The sequence below is a fragment of the Rhinopithecus roxellana genome, chromosome 8 (assembly GCF_007565055.1).
Source record: "Rhinopithecus roxellana isolate Shanxi Qingling chromosome 8, ASM756505v1, whole genome shotgun sequence".
NCBI classification, from domain to species: Eukaryota; Metazoa; Chordata; class Mammalia; order Primates; family Cercopithecidae; genus Rhinopithecus; species Rhinopithecus roxellana.
In genome coordinates, this window is record NC_044556.1 from 15,636,322 (window position 1) to 15,655,880 (window position 19,559).

Here is a 19,559-nt window from a genome sequence, read left to right on the forward strand (position 1 = left end):
AAAACAAAAAAGAAAAAAAATTAGCTCTATGCACCTGTAGTCTCAGCAACCTGGGAGGCTGAGGTGGGAGAAAAGCTTGAGCCCAGGAAGCTGAGGCTGCAATGAGCTATGATGGCACCACTGCAGTCCAGCCTGTATGACAGAGGTAGACCCTGTCTTAAAGTAATAATAATATACTCAATACAACCAAAAAAATAGTGGTTTCTAGCTGGGTGTTAGCATTTTAGGTAGCTTGATTTTTTTTTTTTAATTTTATCTCCCAAAGTGCTCCGATTACAAGCATGAGCCACCACACCATGCCTGTCTTTTTTTTTTTTCGAAACGGAGTCTCACCCTGTCGCCCAGGCTGGAGTGCAGTGCAGTGGCGCAATCTTGGCTCACTGCAACTTCTCCTTCCCGGGTTGGAGTGATTCTCCTGCCTCAGCCTCCCAAGTAGCTGAGACTCAGGCATGTGCCACCATGCCCAGCTAATTTTTTGTATGTTTAGTAGAGACGGGGTTTCATGGTGTTAGCCAGGATGGTCTCGATCTCCTGACCTTGTGATCCACCTGCCTTGGCCTTCCAAAGTACTGGGATTATAGGTGTGAGCCACTGCGCCCGGCCAAGCCTGTCTTTATTTTATAATTATAGTTTGCAAGCTAAGAAGAATGCTGAAAATTTCTAATGCTGCTCTACATATTAATACCCAGGCCACTCCCGTGAATCACTGTTGTAAGGTGGCGAGGGGGTCAGAGAGAGGTCTTAGCCATGCAGCATCCTGACACCTGCTCATTCATTCATTCATTAAACAGCTATCCTGGCTGGGCATGGTGGCTCACGCCTGTAATCTCAGCACTTTGGGAGGCTGAGGTGGGCGGATCACCTGAGGTCAGGAGCTGGAGACCATCCTGGCCAACATGGCAAAACCCTGTCTCTACTAAAAGTACAAAAATTAGCTGGGCATGGTAGCAGGCACCTGTAATCCCAGCTACTTAGGAGGCTGAGGCAGGGAGAATCTCTTGAACCCTGGAGGTGAAGGTTGCAGTGAGCCCAGATCGTGTCGCTGCACTCCAGCCTGAGTGACAGAGTGAGCCTCCGTCTCAAAAAAGAGAAGTTGCCGGGCGTGGTGGCTCAAGCCTGTAATCCCAGCACTTTAGGAGGCCAAGACGGGTGGATCACGAGGTCAGGAGATCGAGACCATCCTGGCTAACCTGGTGAAACCCCGTCTCTACTAAAAAATACAAAAAACTAGCCGGGCGAGGTGGCGGGCGCCTGTAGTCCCAGCTACTCGGGAATGGCGTGAACCCGGGAGGCAGAGCTTGCAGTGAGCTGAGATCCGGCCACTGCACTCCAGCCTGGGTGACAGAACGAGACTCCATCTCAAAAAAGAAAAAAAAAGAGAGAAGTTAGACCATGGCAGCACATGATTATGATTCCAAGTAGGGGGAAAGGGTTCTTGGAAGGTCTCCTGTGAAGGTGACACTTGAGCAGAGACCTAAAGATGTGTGGGATCCAGCCATGGGGAGAGAATGCACCGGGCGGTGGAAACTGCAAGTGTAAAGTCCCTGAGGCAGGGGCTAGAAAAGGCAGCCACTCAGCCTCGATGTTTGCTTCTGTTAAATGTGGGCAGTTGTAGCGCTTTGCAAAGTTTCAGGAGGCATTGGTGGACTGAGCTTGTGGTTTCCCCCATGCAGGAATATTTCACTGCTACATGGAGTACTCCCGACTGCGTGGTGAGGCTGGCTCTGATGTCTCTTTGGTGGACCTCGGCTTTCAGACAGATTTCCGGGTGTACCTGCACTTACGGCAGACCTGGTTGGCCTTTAGTGAGTCACAGTCTCCCAATCCTGCCCCCACATGAGGCCTTGGAGGGAGTGGGGAGCCCAGGTGGCTCAGCCTTTGCCCTTTGCAGTGATCATTCTGAGTATCCTTGAAGTCATTATCATCTTGCTGCTCATCTTTCTCCGGAAGAGAATTCTCATCGCGATTGCACTCATCAAAGAAGCCAGCAGGTGGGGGCCAGGGTGCCAGGGGTCAGGATGGAGCCGTCCCTAGAGTTGTGTCTTTTGCCCTGATGCCTGTGTCTCTGCTCCTCCCTAGGGCTGTGGGATATGTCATGTGCTCCTTGCTCTACCCACTGGTCACCTTCTTCTTGCTGTGCCTCTGCATCGCCTACTGGGCCAGCACTGCTGTGTATCCGCCCCCAGATACCAATCTCCGACCCTGGGGATGGCTAAAGACCAACTTTGCCCAGAAGTGACCTGCGTCTTAGGGACAGGGCTGGAAACTGGTGGGATAATGGATTCTTTCCCACGAAAGTCCCTGGGGTCCTCAGTCCTAAACCTCTGCTTCCTTAATGAACCTCCAGTTTCCTGTCCACTTCCAATGAAGCGGTCTATAAGATATTTGATGATAGCTCCTGCTCACTTACTGCAAAAACCTGCAACCCAGAGGTGGGCGTCCCCAGGGTGGGGAGGGCAGGTATTGCCCAGAAGGCCCCGGATGATTTTAAACCTCTCATGTCCCCTTGGAAGTTCAGCAAGCAATTGGCTCTAGTTGCATGTCCTGTGCTGGGTGTGGGGGAGGACGCACGGTGGGGAAGAGACTCTCTAACTGGATTGAACAACTTCCCAGGACAACCTGGCTTCCTCTCTTCAACTTGCCCTGGCCTTCACCCTGGGTGCTAAATCACCCATTTTTCCCTCCTTCCTTTTTTTTTTTTTTTTATGAGACAGAGTCTCACTCTGTCGCCAGGCTGGAGTGCAGTGGCATGATCTCAGCTTCCTGCAACTTCCAACTCCCTGGTTCAAGCAATTCTCCTGCCTCAGCCTCCTGAGTAGCTGGGATTACAGGCACACACCAGCACGCCAGGCTAATTTTTGTATTTTTAGTAGAGACAGCGTTTCACCATGTTGGTCAGGATGGTCTCGATCTCCTAACCTTGTGATCCACCCGCCTCTGCCTCTCAAAGTGCTGGGATTACAGGCGTGAGCCACCTTGCCCGGCCCATTTTTCCCCATTTCATTTCCTGTCTCCATTCCCTCTTCTTGACCCCAGTGATGGCCACTTCTTGTTTCTAGAATTCCTTCCTTTGCACAAGCTGTGTTCTAAACCCTTAGTGCCTTCACTTAACTCTGATCCTTATGTCTCCTGTCCTACCTCATGGTTTTCCTGGCCCCACACCTGATGCTCAGAGCCCACTGTGAACCCCTGGCGCCTCTTTTTGGACTCGGTTCTCTCTTCTCTCCCACAGACCTTCCCCTCCTCCAATGAGTCCCGCCTATGCCCCAATGCCCGTTGCCAGTTCGCCTTCTACGGTGGTGAGTCGGGCTACCACCGGGCCCTGCTGGGCCTGCAGATCTTCAATGCCTTCATGTTCTTCTGGTTGGCCAACTTCGTGCTGGCTCTGGGTCAGGTCACACTGGCCGGGGCCTTTGCCTCCTACTACTGGGCCCTGCGCAAGCCGGACGACCTGCCGGCCTTCCCGCTCTTCTCTGCCTTTGGCCGGGCGCTCAGGTAGGCTGGCGTTGCGGGCAGGATGGGGTGGAGGACAAGGCCTGGCCCAGCCACCGACCACCCCCTCGGCCCGCAGGTACCACACGGGCTCCCTGGCCTTTGGCGCGCTCATCCTGGCCATTGTGCAGATCATTCGTGTGATACTCGAGTACCTGGATCAGCGGCTGAAAGGTACGGCCCACCCACGGCTCGCATTAGCTCCTGTTGGGGGACAAGGCTGAATAGCAAACCAGGATTGGTTCTTGCTTGGAGGTGGGCGGTGCCAAGATCATAGAGCAGTGATGGGTTTCTGTCTATGCGGCGGGGGAGCTCAGGAGTTGGCGTGATTGGGTCCTGCGATGGAGGAGCAAACCAGAGAACCTACTGGGTGGAATTCTTGCTGTTGAGGGGACAGGCCCAAGAGGCCTGGCCCACCATTGGTTATTGCTAGAGTGAATTGGAGTGGGATATATTTGCGCTGAAGGAAGCAGGAATAAAACTGGTTTATTAGCTGAGCGCCGTGACTCACGCCTATAATCCCAGCACTTTGGGAGGCTGAGGCGAGCGGATCACCTGAGGTCAGGAGACCAGCCTGGCCAACATGGTGAAACCCCATCTCTACTACAAATACAAAAATTAGCCAGCCATGGTGGTATGCGTGTCTGTAGTCCCAGCTACACGGGAGGCTGAGAGAGGAGAATCACTTGAACCCCAGAGGTGGAGGTTGCAGTGAGCGGAGATCGAGCGACTGCACTTCAGCCTGGGAAACAGAGCGAGACTCCATTTCAAAAAAAAGAAAAAAAAAAACAAAACGGGTTTATTTTTCTTAGAGGAAGGGCTGTGGGGCTGGGATTGATTGTACTTTGCTTTAGAGACAGGATCTCTCTCTGTCGTCCAGGCTGGAGTGCAGTGGCACCATCATGGCTCACTGCGGTCTCAAACTCCTGGGCTCAAGTCCCTGTCTCTTTGACAGCATGGACTCAGGAGACCTGGACATTGGCAAGTGTGTGTGATACGGAAGAGGGGATCCCTTCCAAGTCAGGCGGTGTCCCCTCACTTCTGCATCCTTTCCCTTGTCTTCCAGCCGCAGAGAACAAGTTTGCCAAGTGCCTCATGACCTGTCTCAAATGCTGCTTCTGGTGCCTGGAGAAGTTCATCAAATTCCTCAATAGGAATGCCTACATCATGGTGAGTGGGCCTGGGACCCCAACCAACCCACCAGCTCCTGCTGGGTGAGAGGACCACCCCCCATGCCCACCCAGTGGGTCTGATCTCTCCCTCCCACTCTCCTCCAGATTGCTATCTACGGCACCAATTTCTGCACCTCGGCCAGGAATGCCTTCTTCCTGCTCATGAGAAATATCATCAGGTCAGGACTCAGCACCATCTTCCTCCTGCCACCTCCCTCTTCCCCTAGTCCCTGAAGCCAGCATTAATACCTGCCCCTCACTGTCCCCTGCAGAGTGGCTGTCCTGGACAAAGTTACTGACTTCCTCTTCCTGTTGGGCAAACTTTTGATCGTTGGCAGTGTGGGTGAGTGCCGCCTACCTCGCCTCTCAGAGTGTGGGAGCCTGATTTCTGTCTTCTGTGATGGGTGTCATCTTCTTAGAAGGCTGTTTCCTATATCCAGAACCCTTCACCATCTTGCTTTCTTCTCCTTCTTCAGGGATCCTGGCTTTCTTCTTCTTCACCCACCGTATCAGGATCGTGCAGGATACAGCACCACCCCTCAATTATTACTGGGTTCCTATACTGGTACGGACCTCTGGGGAGAGATGGGGGTTTGGGAAGAAAGAGGTGTTGGGATTTGCTTGGTCTTCTTTGACTAGACAAATGTGGATAGAGGTCAGAGGTGGGGAATTGATTATTTATTCAGACCACAAACTTTTTGTTAGTTTTTGCATCAGAGTCTTGCCCTGTTGCCCTGACTGGAGTGCAGTTGTGCAATCTTGGCTCACTGCAACCTTTGCCTGCTGGGTTCAAGCGAATTCTCAAGCTTCTACCTCCCGAGTAGCTGGGATTACAGGCGCCTGCCCCGACACCTGGCTAATTTTTGTATATTTATTTTTTAATTTTAATTTAATTTAATTTAATCTTTTTTTTTTTTTTTCTTTTTTGAGACAGACTCACTCTGTTGCCCAGGTTGGAGTGCAGTGAAACGATCTTGGCTCACTGAAACCTCTACCTCCCTAGTTCAAGCGATTCTCGTGCCTCAGCCTGTTGATTAGCTGGGATTACAGGCACACGCCACCACACCTGGCTAATTTTTTTTGTTTTTTTGAGACAGAGTTTCACTCTTGTTGCCCAGGCTGGAGTGCAATGGGGTGATCTCGGGTCACTACAACCTCCACCTCCCGGGTTCAAGCAATTCTCCTGCCTCAGCCTCCTGAGTAGCTGGGATTACAGGCATGTGCCACCACGTGTGACTAATTTTATATTTTTAGTAGAGACGGGGTTTCTCCACGTTGGTCAGGCTGGTCTCGTACTCCCAACCTCAGGTGATCTGCCCGCCTGGGCCTCCCACAGTGCTGGGATTATGGGCATGAGCCATCACACCCGGCTAATTTTTGTATATTTATTTTTTAATTTTAATTTAATTTAATTTAATCTTTTTTTTTTTTTTTCTTTTTTGAGACAGACTCACTCTGTTGCCCAGGTTGGAGTGCAGTGAAACGATCTTGGCTCACTGAAACCTCTACCTCCCTAGTTCAAGCGATTCTCGTGCCTCAGCCTGTTGATTAGCTGGGATTACAGGCACACGCCACCACACCTGGCTAATTTTTTTTGTTTTTTTGAGACAGAGTTTCACTCTTGTTGCCCAGGCTGGAGTGCAATGGGGTGATCTCGGGTCACTACAACCTCCACCTCCCGGGTTCAAGCAATTCTCCTGCCTCAGCCTCCTGAGTAGCTGGGATTACAGGCATGTGCCACCACGTGTGACTAATTTTATATTTTTAGTAGAGACGGGGTTTCTCCACGTTGGTCAGGCTGGTCTCGTACTCCCAACCTCAGGTGATCTGCCCGCCTGGGCCTCCCACAGTGCTGGGATTATGGGCATGAGCCATCACACCCGGCTAATTTTTGTATATTTAATAGAGATGGGGTTTCACCATGTTGGCTGGGATGGTCTCAAACTCCTGACCTCAAGTGATCCGCCCGCCTCGGGCTCACGGAGTGCTGGGATTGCAGGTGTGACTCACCACCCCCGACCTCGGACCACAGACATTATTGAGCACCTACTGTGTATTTGGCATTGAGGTGGAGGGCTTCCCTCTAAAGGCCTTAGAGTTTGGGGGTAAACAGATATTCTTCCATAATGATATTGGTGAATGTATGATTGCAGACTGGGATACGCCACTAGTCTGTATAGCACAGGGAACTGTTTGAACCTGTGGTGGAGGATCTGGGCAGGTGTGGGGGTCCAGGTGGTGCCATGCAGGTGATGCTGGATCCGAGATCTGAAGCTGTAGGCAATATCTAGGCAGAGGGAATGGCAAGTACAGTGGCCCTGAGGTGCGAGTGTGCCAGGAACAGTAAGGAAAGCAGTGGGTCAGATGTGGAAGGAGTAAAGGAGTGGAGATAGGGACCGGGTGCGGTGGCTCACACCTGTAATCCCAGCACTTTGGGAGGCTGAGACAGGTGGATCACTTGAGGTCAGGAGTTTGAGACTAGCCTGGCCAGCATGGTGAAACCCCATTTCTATAAAAAAATAGAAAAATTAGCCAGGTGTGGTTGCAGGCGCCTGTAGTCCCAGCTACTCGGGAGGCTGAGGCAGGAGAATTGCTTGAACCTGGGAGGCAGAGGTTGCAGTGAGCCGAGACCACGACACTGCACTCCAGCCTCAGTGACAGAGTGAGACTCTGTCTCAAAAAAAAGAAAAAAAGGTGGAGATATGGCCAAGGAGGTAATAAGGCTGTGGAGTGATTGAGCCTTCATTGCAAGGGCAGTATTGTATCTCAGTGTAGGTCTTGAAGCCCAGTGACCTAGTTTCTTGTCTTAGATCCTCTATTTGCTAGTTCTCAGATGAGGAAGAGTAGTCTTGGGCAAGTGATTTAATCCTTCTAAGGTCCACTGACTTTTTTTTTTTTTTTTTTGAGATGAAGCCTTGCTTTGTCGCCCAGGCTGGAGTGCAGTGGAGTGATCTCTGCTCACCACAACCTCCACCTCCTGTGTTTAAGCGATTCTCCTGCCTCAGTTCCCCTAATAGCTGGGATTACAGGCACATGCCACTGTGTCCGGCTAATTTTTGTATTTTTAGTAGAGATGGGGTTTCACCCTGTTGGTCAGGCTGGTCTCAAACTCCTGACTTCAGGTAATCCACCCACCTCGGCCTTCCAAAGTGTTGGGATTACAGACACGACCCCCTGTGCCTGGCCATGATTTCATTGTATTGAATTTGTATTTTATTTTATTTTTATTTATTTATTTATTTTTTGAGACGGAGTCTTGCTGTGTTGCCCAGGCTGGAGTGCTGTAGCGTGATCTTGGCTCACTGCAAGCTCCACCTCCTGGGTTCACGCCATTCTCCTGCCTCAGCCTCCCGAGTAGCTGGGACCATAGGTGCCTGCCACCACGCCTGGCTAATTTTTTTGGATTTTTAGTAGAGACAGGGTTTCACTGTGTTAGCCAGGATGGTCTTGAACTCCTGACCTCGTGATCCACCTGCCTCAGCCTCCCAAAGTGCTGGGATTACAGGCATGACCCACCACGCCTGGCGAATTTTTATTTTAATATAATAGAGATGGGCCAGGTGTGGTAGCTCACACTCTACTATAATAATAATAATAATAATAATAATAATAATAGAGGCAGGGTCTCCCTCTATTGCCTAGGCTGGTCTCGAGCTCTGGGCTCAAGGGATCCTTCTGCCTCAGCCTCCCGAAGTGCAAGGACTACAGGTATGAGCCATCACACCCAGCCAGGTCCACTGACTTCAGTCAACAAATGTTTATCTAGCAGCTACTAAGGCCCTGTGAGTCTTCAGATTGCTAGGGATGTAGCAGTAAATGGGACTGAGTCTAGTGAGGATGTGGGCATTAAACCTGGAAAGCCCTCAACATGCATAAAATTGCAGCTGCACCAAGAGCTCAGGAGGGGTGCCCAGTGCTAGGAGGACATAAAATAGGCTCTAGAGGCTGGGCATGGTGGCCCACACCTGTAATCCAGCACTTTGGGAGGCCAAGATGGGTGGATCATGAACGTCGCGAGATCGAGACCATCCTGGCTAACACAGTGAAACCCCGTCTCTACTAAAAATACAAAAAAATGAGTCAGGTGTGCTGGCATGTACCTGTTGTCCCAGCTACTCAGGAGGCTGAGGAAAGAGAATCACTTGAACCCGGGAGGTGGAGGTTGCAGTGAGCCGAGATCGTACCACTGCACTCTAGCCTGGACGACACAGCAAGATTCCATCTCAGGAAAAAAAAAAAAAAAAGGCTCTCAGTCAGACACACGGGCTCACATGTATAATCCCAGCACTTTGGGAGGCCAAGGCAGGCAGATCGCTTGAGCTCAGGAGTTTGAAACCAGCCTGGGCAACATGGCAAAACCTCATCTCTACAAAAAAAAAAAAAACAAACAAAAATTAGCTGGGTATGGTGGCACATGCCTATAGTCCCAGCTACTTGTAAGCCTGAGGTGTGAGTATCAGTTGAGCCTGAGAGGTCGAGGCTGCAGTGAGCTGAGATGGAGCCACTGCACCCCAGCCTGAGCAACACAGTGAGACCCTGTCTCAGAAAAAAATAAAAATAAAAATAGAAAAGCCCACTGTATGTGTCATAGGTGGTTTCCTGGAGGAGGTGGGACTTGAGAATTTGCTCTTTGAGCTGAAAGCAGAAGGTTGATGAGGGATAAATTAGATTTAAGTCAGGGCAATAGCACATGCAGAGGCCCAGGGGTTAAATAAAGCAAGGATGAGACTGGGTGCGGTGGCTCATACCTGTAGTCCCAGCACTTTGGGAGGCCAAGGTGGGCGAAACTCTTAAACCCAGGAAGGGTAATAGATAATGTGGCAGAAACCCATCTCTACAAAAAATACAAAGGTTAGCCGGGCATGGTGGTGCACATCTGTAATCCCAGCTACTCCGGAGGCTGAGGTGGGAGGATCACTTGAGCCCAGGAGGTAGAGTTTGCAGTGAGCCGAGATCATGCCACTACACTCTAGCCTGGGCTACAGAGTGAGATCGTGAGACCCTGTCTCAAAAAAAAAAAAAGGCCAGATGCGGTGGCTCACGCCTGTAATCCCAGCACTTTGGGAGGCCAAGGCAGGTGGATCACCTGAGGTCAGGAGTTTGAGACCAGCCTGGCCAACATGGTGAAACCCCATCTCTACTAAAAATACAAAAATGAGCCTGGCGTGGTGGCACATGCCTGTAGTCCCAGCTCCTCAGGAGGCTGAGGCAGAACTGCTTGAACTCGGGAGACGGAGGTTGCAGTGAGCCGAGATCACACCATGGCACTCCAACCTAGGCGACAGAGTGAGACTCCGTCTCAAAAAAACAAAAAAAAGAGAGAGAGGGAGAGAGAGAAAGAGGGCTTTGTATGGATCGCGGGGCCCTGCCAGCGGGGGTGAGGGGTTGGCATGTCATTAATCCAAAGAGGGTTTCTCAGCAGGGGAAGGACGTGGTCCCAGCGTAGGAGAGACACAGTGGGTGGGGGCTGCTCGGGGAAGGATGCGGAGCAGGGACGGCTTGTTTCTCCTTGCCCAGACGGTGATCGTTGGCTCCTACCTGATTGCACATGGTTTCTTCAGTGTCTATGGCATGTGTGTGGACACGCTGTTCCTCTGCTTCTGTGAGTGACCCCTCACCCCAAACCTTGCTGGGCCCTGAATCGCTTCTTCCCACTGGGCATCACATCACCCTCCAACGGGGCAACACGGTCGCCTGCCCCCAGCTTCCCCGGGGCTTGGCTGTCCCTCGTCCTGGGTCCCCAGCCTGTCTGCCTGGGTTCCTTTTGTGCTTAGAAGCAACTCCAACTTCCTGTCCACTTGCCCAGGCTGCAGCCTGGACGCTGCCCTGGAGCCCACCCGCGCTTCGCACTTTCTGGCTTTGACGGGGGAGGATCTGTGGCTGCCACTAACTCTGGTTTCTCCAACTGTTTTTTTTGTTTGTTTGTTTTTTTCGTCTCTCTTCCTCTCCTCCATGCCTGCTGGCTTCCCTGTTCTTCCCTGCCTCCCTCTTTCCCTCCCTTCCTGACCACCCCATTTTCCCCCTGCCGGTTCCCGGGGGGAGCCCAGGTGAGGACCTGGAAAGGAATGACGGCTCTCAGGAGCGACCCTACTTCATGTCGCCCGAGCTGAGAGACATCCTGTTGAAGGGGAGTGCGGAGGAGGGGAAGCGGGCGGAAGCCGAGGAGTAGAGAGTGAGGGAGGCTGGCGTGGGGGCCAGGTTTCCTCCATGTAGATTGGGGGTGCATGAAGCGGGGGGGGCTTCCTGGCCTGGGAGTGTGGGGATCCTGTGTGTTCCTCGGAGCCCACTACAGTCTGCCCCTCTCTGGTCCCAGTGTGTCTGCTTTCTAACCCTCTGAGGCTTCTCTGTGACCCTTGTCCACCTACCCTGTCCCTGGAGGCCCCTGCCCGTGGGCTCCCCTCATGCCTCCTGCTCTGGGACCTCTCTCCGCAGTGGAGGACCTGGAGAGGAATGACGGCTCGGCCGAGAGGCCTTACTTCATGTCTTCCACCCTCAAGAAACTCTTGAACAAGACCAACAAGAAGGCAACGGAGTCCTGAAGGCCCCGCGCTCCCCACCCCTCAAGGAGCCTCACGCCACAGGGTGCTCAGTAGCTGGGTCTGTTCCCGCAGCCCCTTGGGCTCACCTGAAGTCCTATCACTGCCGCTCTGCCCCCTCCCCATGAGCCAGATCCCACCAGTTTCTGGACCTGGAGAGTCTGGGGTATCTCCTCCTTATGCCAAGGGGCGCTTGGAGTTTTCATGGTTGCCCCTCAAGACTACGAGAAATGAGTAAAAACCCAGTGGGGCCTCTTGCTGTCTGGGACGGCAGGTGGCCCGACCTCGGCAAGCTCCCTCATGCTTCCTGCCCCCCGCTTACACGACAACGGGCCAGACCACAGGAAGGATGGTGTTTGTGTCTGAGGGAGCTGCTGGCCGCAGTGAACACCCACGTTTATTCCTGCCTGCTCTGGCCAGGACTGAACCCCTTCTCCATACCTGAACAGTTGGCTCAAGGACCACCAGAAGCATTTCTTTATTAGTATTATTTTTTAACCTGGACATGCATTAAAGGGTCTATTAGCTTTTTTTCCATCTGTCTCAATAGCTGAGATGGGGCCGCCAAGGAGTGCCTTCCTTTTGCTCCCTCCTAGCTGGGAGTGACTGGGGTGGGAGTGTGTGTGCCCAGGAGGGAGTATCTCCTGGCTGGGAAGGAGGGAGAGGGAAGGAGACTTTTGCTTGCAGGGGTTGGCAGTGGAGAGCGGGCTGGAGAGGAGATCGCTAATAGCTGTTTAATGGAAACCTGCTGGGCTGGAGGGAGTTAGGCTGAATTTCCCGACTTCCTCTGCCAGTTATTGACACAGCTCTCTTTGTAAGAGAGGAAAGAAACTGAACCCACGCGAGGGATGATTTCAGGGGGAGAGGTGGAGGGCAGATGCCCTGGGCAAACCAGGCCCCCCTGCCCACACACCTCACTTGATGATCCTTTTGCCAAACTTGTCGAACTCAGGGGACCTGGCTTCCCGGTTGCCCCTCTGCCATATTCCAAGGCCCCCTCAGACTTCACGTCTCTGCTCATCAGCACTGTCCCAGGATCCTGAAGAGGGAGAACCCCCGGCCCCAGGGGAAAGAAGGGGGGGTCTCCCATTTCCTGTGTCTGCGCCAGCCCTGCCCCCATTGAGTCTGCACACCCCTGCGTGTAACTGCATTCCAACCACTAATAAAGTGCCTATTGTACAGGTCCAGGCCTGGTGTGTTTGTGGGGGGGGCAGTGAGCCAGTGGGCGGCTGGTAGGGGGAACCCCAGCTTCCAAGGCCCTAGGAGTCTCTGAGCTGTGGCGATTCTCTCAAAAGGCAGGAGGAGGGGGCAGGAAACCCACTGGCTGCTGGCTCTGCCTGAATTCCAACCTTCAGGCAGCTCAGATTTCCCCTGATTAGGCCCTAATCCCTGGATGCCAGAAGGCAGAGGGAGCCTGTCCACCTCCCCATCACCCATCCTGGACACGTGTCCCCAGGGCCCAGGCACCTGAGGTCCTGCAGTCTATGCTCTCCAGCTACTTTGGATCTGCGAAGGGACCGCCCTTGGGGTGGGCCCTGCTGCCTGGAAGCTCGCTGCTGCCCCCTCGTGCCAGCTGCCTGTGTCACTCACCCCCAGACAATACGCCCCAATATTTCAACTGTTTTTGCTCTCCACTCCCCCTTCTCGGGGAATTTTTGTTCAATATCCACTTTTTTTTTTTTTCAGACAGTCTTGCCCTGTCACCCAGGTTGGAGTGCAGTGGTGCAATCTCAGCTCACTGCAACCTCCGCCTCCTGGGTTCAAGCGACTCTCATGCCTCAGCCTCCCAAGTAATTGGGATTATAGGTGCATGCCACCACGCCTGGCTAATTTTTTTGTGATTTTTAGTAGAGACGGGGTTTCGCCATGTTGGGCAGGCTAGTCTCGAATTCCTCACTTCAGGTGATCTGCTTGCCTTGGCCTCCCAAAGTGCTGGGTTTACAGGTGTGAGCCACCTCGCCCAGCCTTTTTTTTTTTTTTTTTGAGACAGGGTCTCACTCTGTGGACGAAGCTTAAGTGCAGTGGTGCAATCATGGCTCACCGCAGCCTCAGGTGATCCTCCCACCTTAGCCTCCCGAGTAGCTGGGATGGCAGGTACACACCACACCTAAGTTTTGTATTTTTTGTAGAGATTGGGTTTTACCATATTGCCTGTGCTGGGTTTTTTTTTTTGTTTTTGAGACAGAGTCTCCCTTTGTGGCCCAGGCTGGAGTGCAGTGGCACAGTCTCAGCTCACTAAACCTCTCGGGTTCAAGTGATTCTCGTGCTTCAGCCTCCCGAGTAGCTGGTATTACAGGCACTCACCACCACATCCAACTAATTCTTTTTTTTTTTTTTTTTTTTTTTTGAGACGGAGTCTTGCTCTGTTGCCCAGGCTGGAGTGCAGTGGCGTGATCTCGGCTCACTGCAAGCTCCGCCTCCTGGGTTCACACCACTCTCCTGCCTCAGCCTCCCAAGTAGCTGGGACTACAGGCGCCCATCACCACGCCCGGCTAATTTTTTGTATTTTTAGTAGAGACCGTGCCACTGCACTCCAGTCTGGGCGACAGGGCGAGACTCCATAAAAAAAAAAAAAAAAAAAAAAAAATAGCTCCTGGCAGCCAGGTGCAGTGGCTCACGCCTGTAATCCCAGCACTTTGGGAGGCTGAGGAGGGTGAATCACGAGGTCAGGAGTTCAAGACCAGCCTGGCCAACATGGTGAAAACCTACCACCACTAAAAATACAAAAATTAGCCAGGCATGGTGGCATACACCTGTAATCCCAGCTACTTGGGAGGCTGAAGCAAGAGAATTGCTTGAACCCAGGAGGGAGAGTTTGTGGTGAACCAAGATGACACCATAGAACTCCAGCCTGGGCAACAGAGCAAAACTGTCTCAGAAAAAAAAAAAAAGAATGGTGGTACGATACATATAGCATAAAATTTGCCATCTCCATCTCTTTTTTATTAAGCGACTGGGTCTCACTATGTTACCTAGGTTGGCCTTGAACTCCTGGACTGAAGGGATCACCCCGCCTCAGCCTTCCGAGTAGCTGGGATGACAGGCACTCGCCACAGTGCCTGGTTTCTGTTTAATTTTTCGAGGAACCACCATAGTGTTTTCTGGCTTCATGCTTTGGCTCCACTTTCTTCTAGGTTGGCTTCACTGTCTGCCAAGTTCCTTTATCTGGGTATATTCCCTGCCTCCAATCACACTGTGCTGTGATAGTTAATTTTAGGTGTGAACTTGGCTGGATTAGAAAATACCCAGATTTGAGCTGTGATGTAAAAATAAGACAAAGAAAAAAAAAACAGTGGCTGGGCTCAGTGGCTCGCACCTACAATCAGCATTTTGGGAGGCCGAGGTGGGCAGATGGCTTGAGCTTGAGTTTGATGGAGACAAGCCTGGGCAACATGTGGAAAGCTTGTCTCAACAAAAAATATGAAAATTAGCAGGGTGTGGTGGTCACGCGCATGTTGTCCCAGCTACTCAGGAGGATGAAGTGAGAGGGTCACTTTAGCCCAAGAGGGGCAGTGAGCTTAGATCACACTGCTGTGCTCCAGCCTGGGTGACAGAGCAACACCTTCTCTGATAAAGCATTACTTCTGGGTGAGCATCATCCAATCTGCGGGGCTCCGATAGAACAGAAAAAGGAGGCCGGGCGCGGTGGCTCAAGCCTGTAATCCCAGCACTTCGGGAGGCCGAGACGGGCGGATCACGAGGTCAGGAGATTGAGACCATCCTGGCTAACACGGTGAAACCCCGTCTCTACTAAAAAATACAAGAAACTAGCCGGGCGAGGTGGCGGGCGCCTGTAGTCCCAGCTACTCGGGAGGCTGAGGCAGGAGAATGGCGTGAACCCGGGGGACGGAGCTTGCAGTGAGCTGAGATCCGGCCACTGCACTCTCAGCCCAGGCGACAGAGCGAGACTCCGTCTCAAAAAAAAAAAAAAAAAAAAAGAACATAAAAAGGAGAGAAAGGATTTTCCTCCCCAGAGCTGGGACACTCTCCTCCTGTCTTGACAAGACTTATACCAGTGATCCCTGCTTCTCAGGCCTTCGACCTTGGACTTGGAATTACACCATTGGTGTCCCTGGCTCTGAAGCTTTAGGATTCAGACGGAGCCTCGCTACTGGTTTTTCAGGGTCTCCAGCTACTGGAGCTACTGGCTTTAGGGTCTGCAATGTGTGTGGTAGGACATCTCAGCCTCCATGATCACATGAGCCAATTATCCTAATAAATCCCCTCTCATCTACCTGCCTCCTATTAGCTTTCTTTGGAGAAATCTAATAATACACACATCATACATTTTCCTGGCTCTCTCTCTTTTTTTTTTTTTTTTTTTTTTTGAGATGGAGTCTCCCTCTGTCGCCCAGGCTGGAGTGCAGTGGTGCGATCTTGGCTCACTGCAAGCTCCGCCTCCTGGGCTCACACCATTCTCCTGCCTCAGCCTCCTGAGTAGCTGTGACTACAGGCGCCAGCCACCATCCCCGGCTTTTTTTTTTTTTTTTTTTTTTGTATTTTTAGTAGAGACAGGGTTTCACTGTGTTAGCCAGGATGGTCTTGATCTCCTGACCTCGTGATCTGCCTGCCTTGGCCTCCCAAAGTGCTGGGATTACAGGCATGAGTCACCACGTCCAGCCACATTTTCCTGGCTTTAAGATGAGAAGTCTTCTCTTTTTTTGAGACAGAGTCTTGCTCTGTCACCCAGGCTGGAGTGCAGTGGCATGATCTCAGCTGACTGCAACCTCTGCCTCTCAGATTCAAGCGATTCTCCCACCTCAGCCTCCCGAATAGCTGGGATTACAGGGGCCTGCCACCATGCCCGGATAATTTTTGTATTTTTAGTGGAGATGGGGTTACACCATCTTGGCCAGGCTGGTCTTGAACTCTTGAACTGTTGCCACCCACCTCCGCCTCCCATAAGTACTGGGATTACACGGCCATAGAAGTCTTTTCTTGCTCCTAAGTCTCAGGCCTGGAGCTCACTGACTCTGACCGACCTGATTATATCATTTACTCATTGTAAATCGAGTCAATCATTGTGGTCAAGGTATGGGTCTAGTTTGGGAGTCAGGCAGTGGGGACCTGCCATCTGGACAACAGTGTGATGGAGAGGAATGGTTCCCCAACGACTGTGGTCATCCCAGTGTCCATCCCAGAGTGGTAACCAGTGTCCACCTTGGGGGGAGCAAGAAGGGAACAGGCATATGACAAAAAGCTTTCAAGTGGGAAGTTAACTGGGTGTGATTGGGAGAGCCGGTGGAATCTTTCAAGATGAGGAAGACAATGAATACAGAGGCTGTAAGGACAGCAGAGTCACTGAGAGTGACAGGACCTGTCTAGACAGAGGGATTGCAAGAGGGGGATGACCTCAATCTTCAACCAAAGGGCGGAGGGAGGGAAGAGAGAAGGAACAGCCAGTTGACAGATGATGTCACTAAGGCAAGGAGGGGAGAATGGTGTTGTATACAGGGTTTGTGACCACTGAGTGGTGGAACGGCAAGGGCAGAGGTGGGAGGTTGGGTCAGGATAGCAGTTCAACAAGACAGGGCAGATGGCATCTTGCGTCTTCCATCCTTTATGGTGACCAAGGACTAGGAGCCTAATGGATGGGGTTTATTGGAAGGTTGGCCTGAAAACTTCTTTAAAAAAATTTTTTTCTTTTTTTTTTCTTAGACACAGTCTCGATGTCACCCAGGCTGGAATGGGGGGTGGCTCAATCTCGGCTCACTGCAACCTCTACCACCCAGGTTCAAGGAATTCTCGTGCCTCAGCCTACCGAGTAGCTGGAATTACAGGCACTGGCTATCATGCCCAGCTAATTTTTGTACTTTTAGTGGAGACAGAGTTTTATCATGTTGGCCAGGGTGGTCTTGAGGAAAACAAGAATACAATTATGCATCTCTGAAAATAAAACTTTGTAGAGTTGGCTGGGTGCAGTGGCTCACACTTGTAATCCCAGCACTTTGGGAGGCCAAGGCGGACGGATCACCTGAGGTTGGGAGTTCGAGACCAGCCTGACCAACATGGAGAAACCCCATCTCGACTAAAAATACAAAATTAGCCGGACATGGTGGCACATGCCTGTAATCCCAGCTACTTGAGAGGCTAAGGCAGGAGAATCACTTGAACCTGGGAGGCGGAGGTTGCGGTGAACCGAGATCGTGCCATTGCACTCTAGCCTGGGCAACAAGAGCGAAACTCAGTCTCAAAAAAAAAACACAAAAAACTGTACAATGGCTGCTAAGAGGGAGGAAACTGGGTGTCTGAGGAAGACTTTGTGGTCTCATATCTTTGGTACATTTGACATATCATGTGACTATGCTACCTATTAAAAATCCACAGTAAAATGTAAATAAAATAGCAGAGGGTACAGCATGCACTCTTTTTTGAGACAGGGTCTAGCTGTGCCATCCAGGCTGAAGTGCAGTGACTCCATCATGGCTCACTGCAGCCTGGACCTCCACAGCTCAAGCGATCCTCCCACCTCCTTCTCCCAAGAAGATGGGACTATGGGCACAGGCCATCACGCTCTGCTAATTTTTGTAGAGACTGGGTTTTGCCATGTTGCTCAAGCCGGCCTCAAACTCCTGGGCTTAAGGGATCCTCCAGCCTCAGCCTCCCAAAGTGCAAGGATTACAGGCGTGAGCCACCATGCCCGGCCAGGCACTCATTTTTGTAATTGTTGCGGGAAACACAGGACCAGAGAGACCAACATGGGAAACAGGAGGATTTATTTAGGTATACACAGCTCAGTGGATTCATGTCTGAAAAGCTGAGCATTGAACAAAAACTGAGTGTGGTTTTTTTTTTTTTTTGAGACGGAGTCTTGCTTTGTCGCCCAGGCTGGAGTGCAGTGGCGCGATCTCGGCTCACTGCAAGCTCCGCCTCCCGGGTTCACATCATTCTCCCACCTCAGCCTCCCAGTAGCTGGGACTACAGGCGCCCACCACCATGCCCGGCTAGTTTTTTGTATTTTTAGTAGAGACGGGGTTTCACCATGTTAGCCAGGATGGTCTTGATCTCCTGACCTCGTGATCCACCCACCTCGACCTCCCAAAGTGCTGGGATTACAGGCTTGAGCCACCACGCCCGGCCTGAGTGTGGTTTTTTTTTTTTTTTTTTTTTTTTTTTAGACAGAGTCTCGCTCTGTCGCCCAGCCTGGAGTGCAGTGGCTGGATCTCAGCTCACTGCAAGCTCTGCCTCCTGGGTTCATGCAATTCTCCTGCCTCAGCCTCCCGAGTAGCTGGGACTACAGGCGCCCGCCACCTCGCCCGGCTAGTTTTTTTGTATTTTTTAGTAGAGACGGGGTTTCACCGTGTTAGCCAGGATGGTCTCGATCTCCTGACCTCATGATCCGCCCATCTCGGCCTCCCAAAGTGCTGGGATTACAGGCTTGAGCCACCGCGCCCGGCCTATCTGAGTGTGGTTTTTATAGGCAAACTTACAGAAGCAAAACAAAAGCAGTTAATGACACAGTGACAGGTCATGTAATCTACAGCATAACTGTTGACTTAGCATAACTTGTGGCTTTGCACAGCTGTTGGCCTTGCAGCTGCATCGAAAGAAAAACAGAATCTACAAATCTTACTAAATATAAGCATTGGCAAACACAGTCATAACTAATGGTTCAGAGGAGAGACAGTAAAGGAATTTGTTTTTCTTTTCAACTTTGCTCCGGAGGAGGGTGTCTGGAGCCCATTCCTTTGGTCTCGACTTTTCAGTGCTATCTTATAAGCATTCAAGGACACCACACTTTTAAGGACAAGGCACTCGGTCACGGGCGCCTTTACTGATGTGAGCTGGCTAAGCAGAGGAAAACTTGGTCTTCTTTTCTTTTTAACCCTTGCCTTGCCACATAATCACATCTTTACACTTCAATTTTTTTTTTTTTTTTTGGAGATAGGGAGTTGGAGTCTTGCTCTATCGCCCAGGCTGGAGTGCAGTGGTGCCATCTCAGCTCACTGTAACCTCTGCCTCCCAGGTTCAAAGTGATTCAAGCCATTCTTGTGCCTCTGCCTCCTGAGTAGCTGGGATTATAGGCGCACACCACCACACCGGGCTAATTTTTTTTTTGAGGCTGAGTCTCACTCTATTGCCCAGGCTGGAGTGCAATGGTACAATCTCAGCTCACTGCAACCTCTGCCTCCTGGGTTCAAGCAATTCTCCTGCCTCAGCCTCCCAATTAGCTGGGATTACAGGCGCCTGCCACCACACCCAGTTAATTTTCGTATTTTCAGTGGAGAGGGTGTTTCACAATGTTGGCCAGGTTGGTCTCGAACTCCTGACCTCAAGTGATCCGCCCACCTCTGCCTCCCAAAGTGCTGGGATTACAAGCGTGAGCCACCACGCCCAGCCAGGAAACCCACTTTCAACA

General features: G+C 51.6%; 1 protein-coding gene across 5 annotated transcripts in view; it reads left to right on the forward strand.

Moving 5' to 3' along the window:
- SLC44A2 (solute carrier family 44 member 2) overlaps positions 1–12,385 on the forward strand; it is a 51,764-nt gene extending 39,379 nt beyond the window's left edge. For 3 of the 5 annotated variants that reach the window (XM_010373756.2, XM_030935468.1, XM_010373754.2), the window contains 12 exons: positions 1,674–1,805; positions 1,892–1,991; positions 2,080–2,172; positions 2,348–2,432; positions 3,233–3,495; positions 3,572–3,666; positions 4,559–4,662; positions 4,770–4,843; positions 4,937–5,007; positions 5,141–5,229; positions 10,182–10,266; positions 10,712–12,385. In XM_010373756.2, the coding sequence (XP_010372058.1) occupies positions 1,674–1,805; positions 1,892–1,991; positions 2,080–2,172; positions 2,348–2,432; positions 3,233–3,495; positions 3,572–3,666; positions 4,559–4,662; positions 4,770–4,843; positions 4,937–5,007; positions 5,141–5,229; positions 10,182–10,266; positions 10,712–10,833 (1,313 nt within the window). In that variant the 3' untranslated portion in view covers positions 10,834–12,385. The remainder of the gene's footprint in view (positions 1–1,673; positions 1,806–1,891; positions 1,992–2,079; positions 2,173–2,347; positions 2,433–3,232; positions 3,496–3,571; positions 3,667–4,558; positions 4,663–4,769; positions 4,844–4,936; positions 5,008–5,140; positions 5,230–10,181; positions 10,267–10,711) is intronic. The other 2 variants (XM_010373758.2, XM_010373757.2) reach the window with 1 other exon arrangement.
- The last annotated feature ends 7,174 nt before the right edge of the window (positions 12,386–19,559 follow it).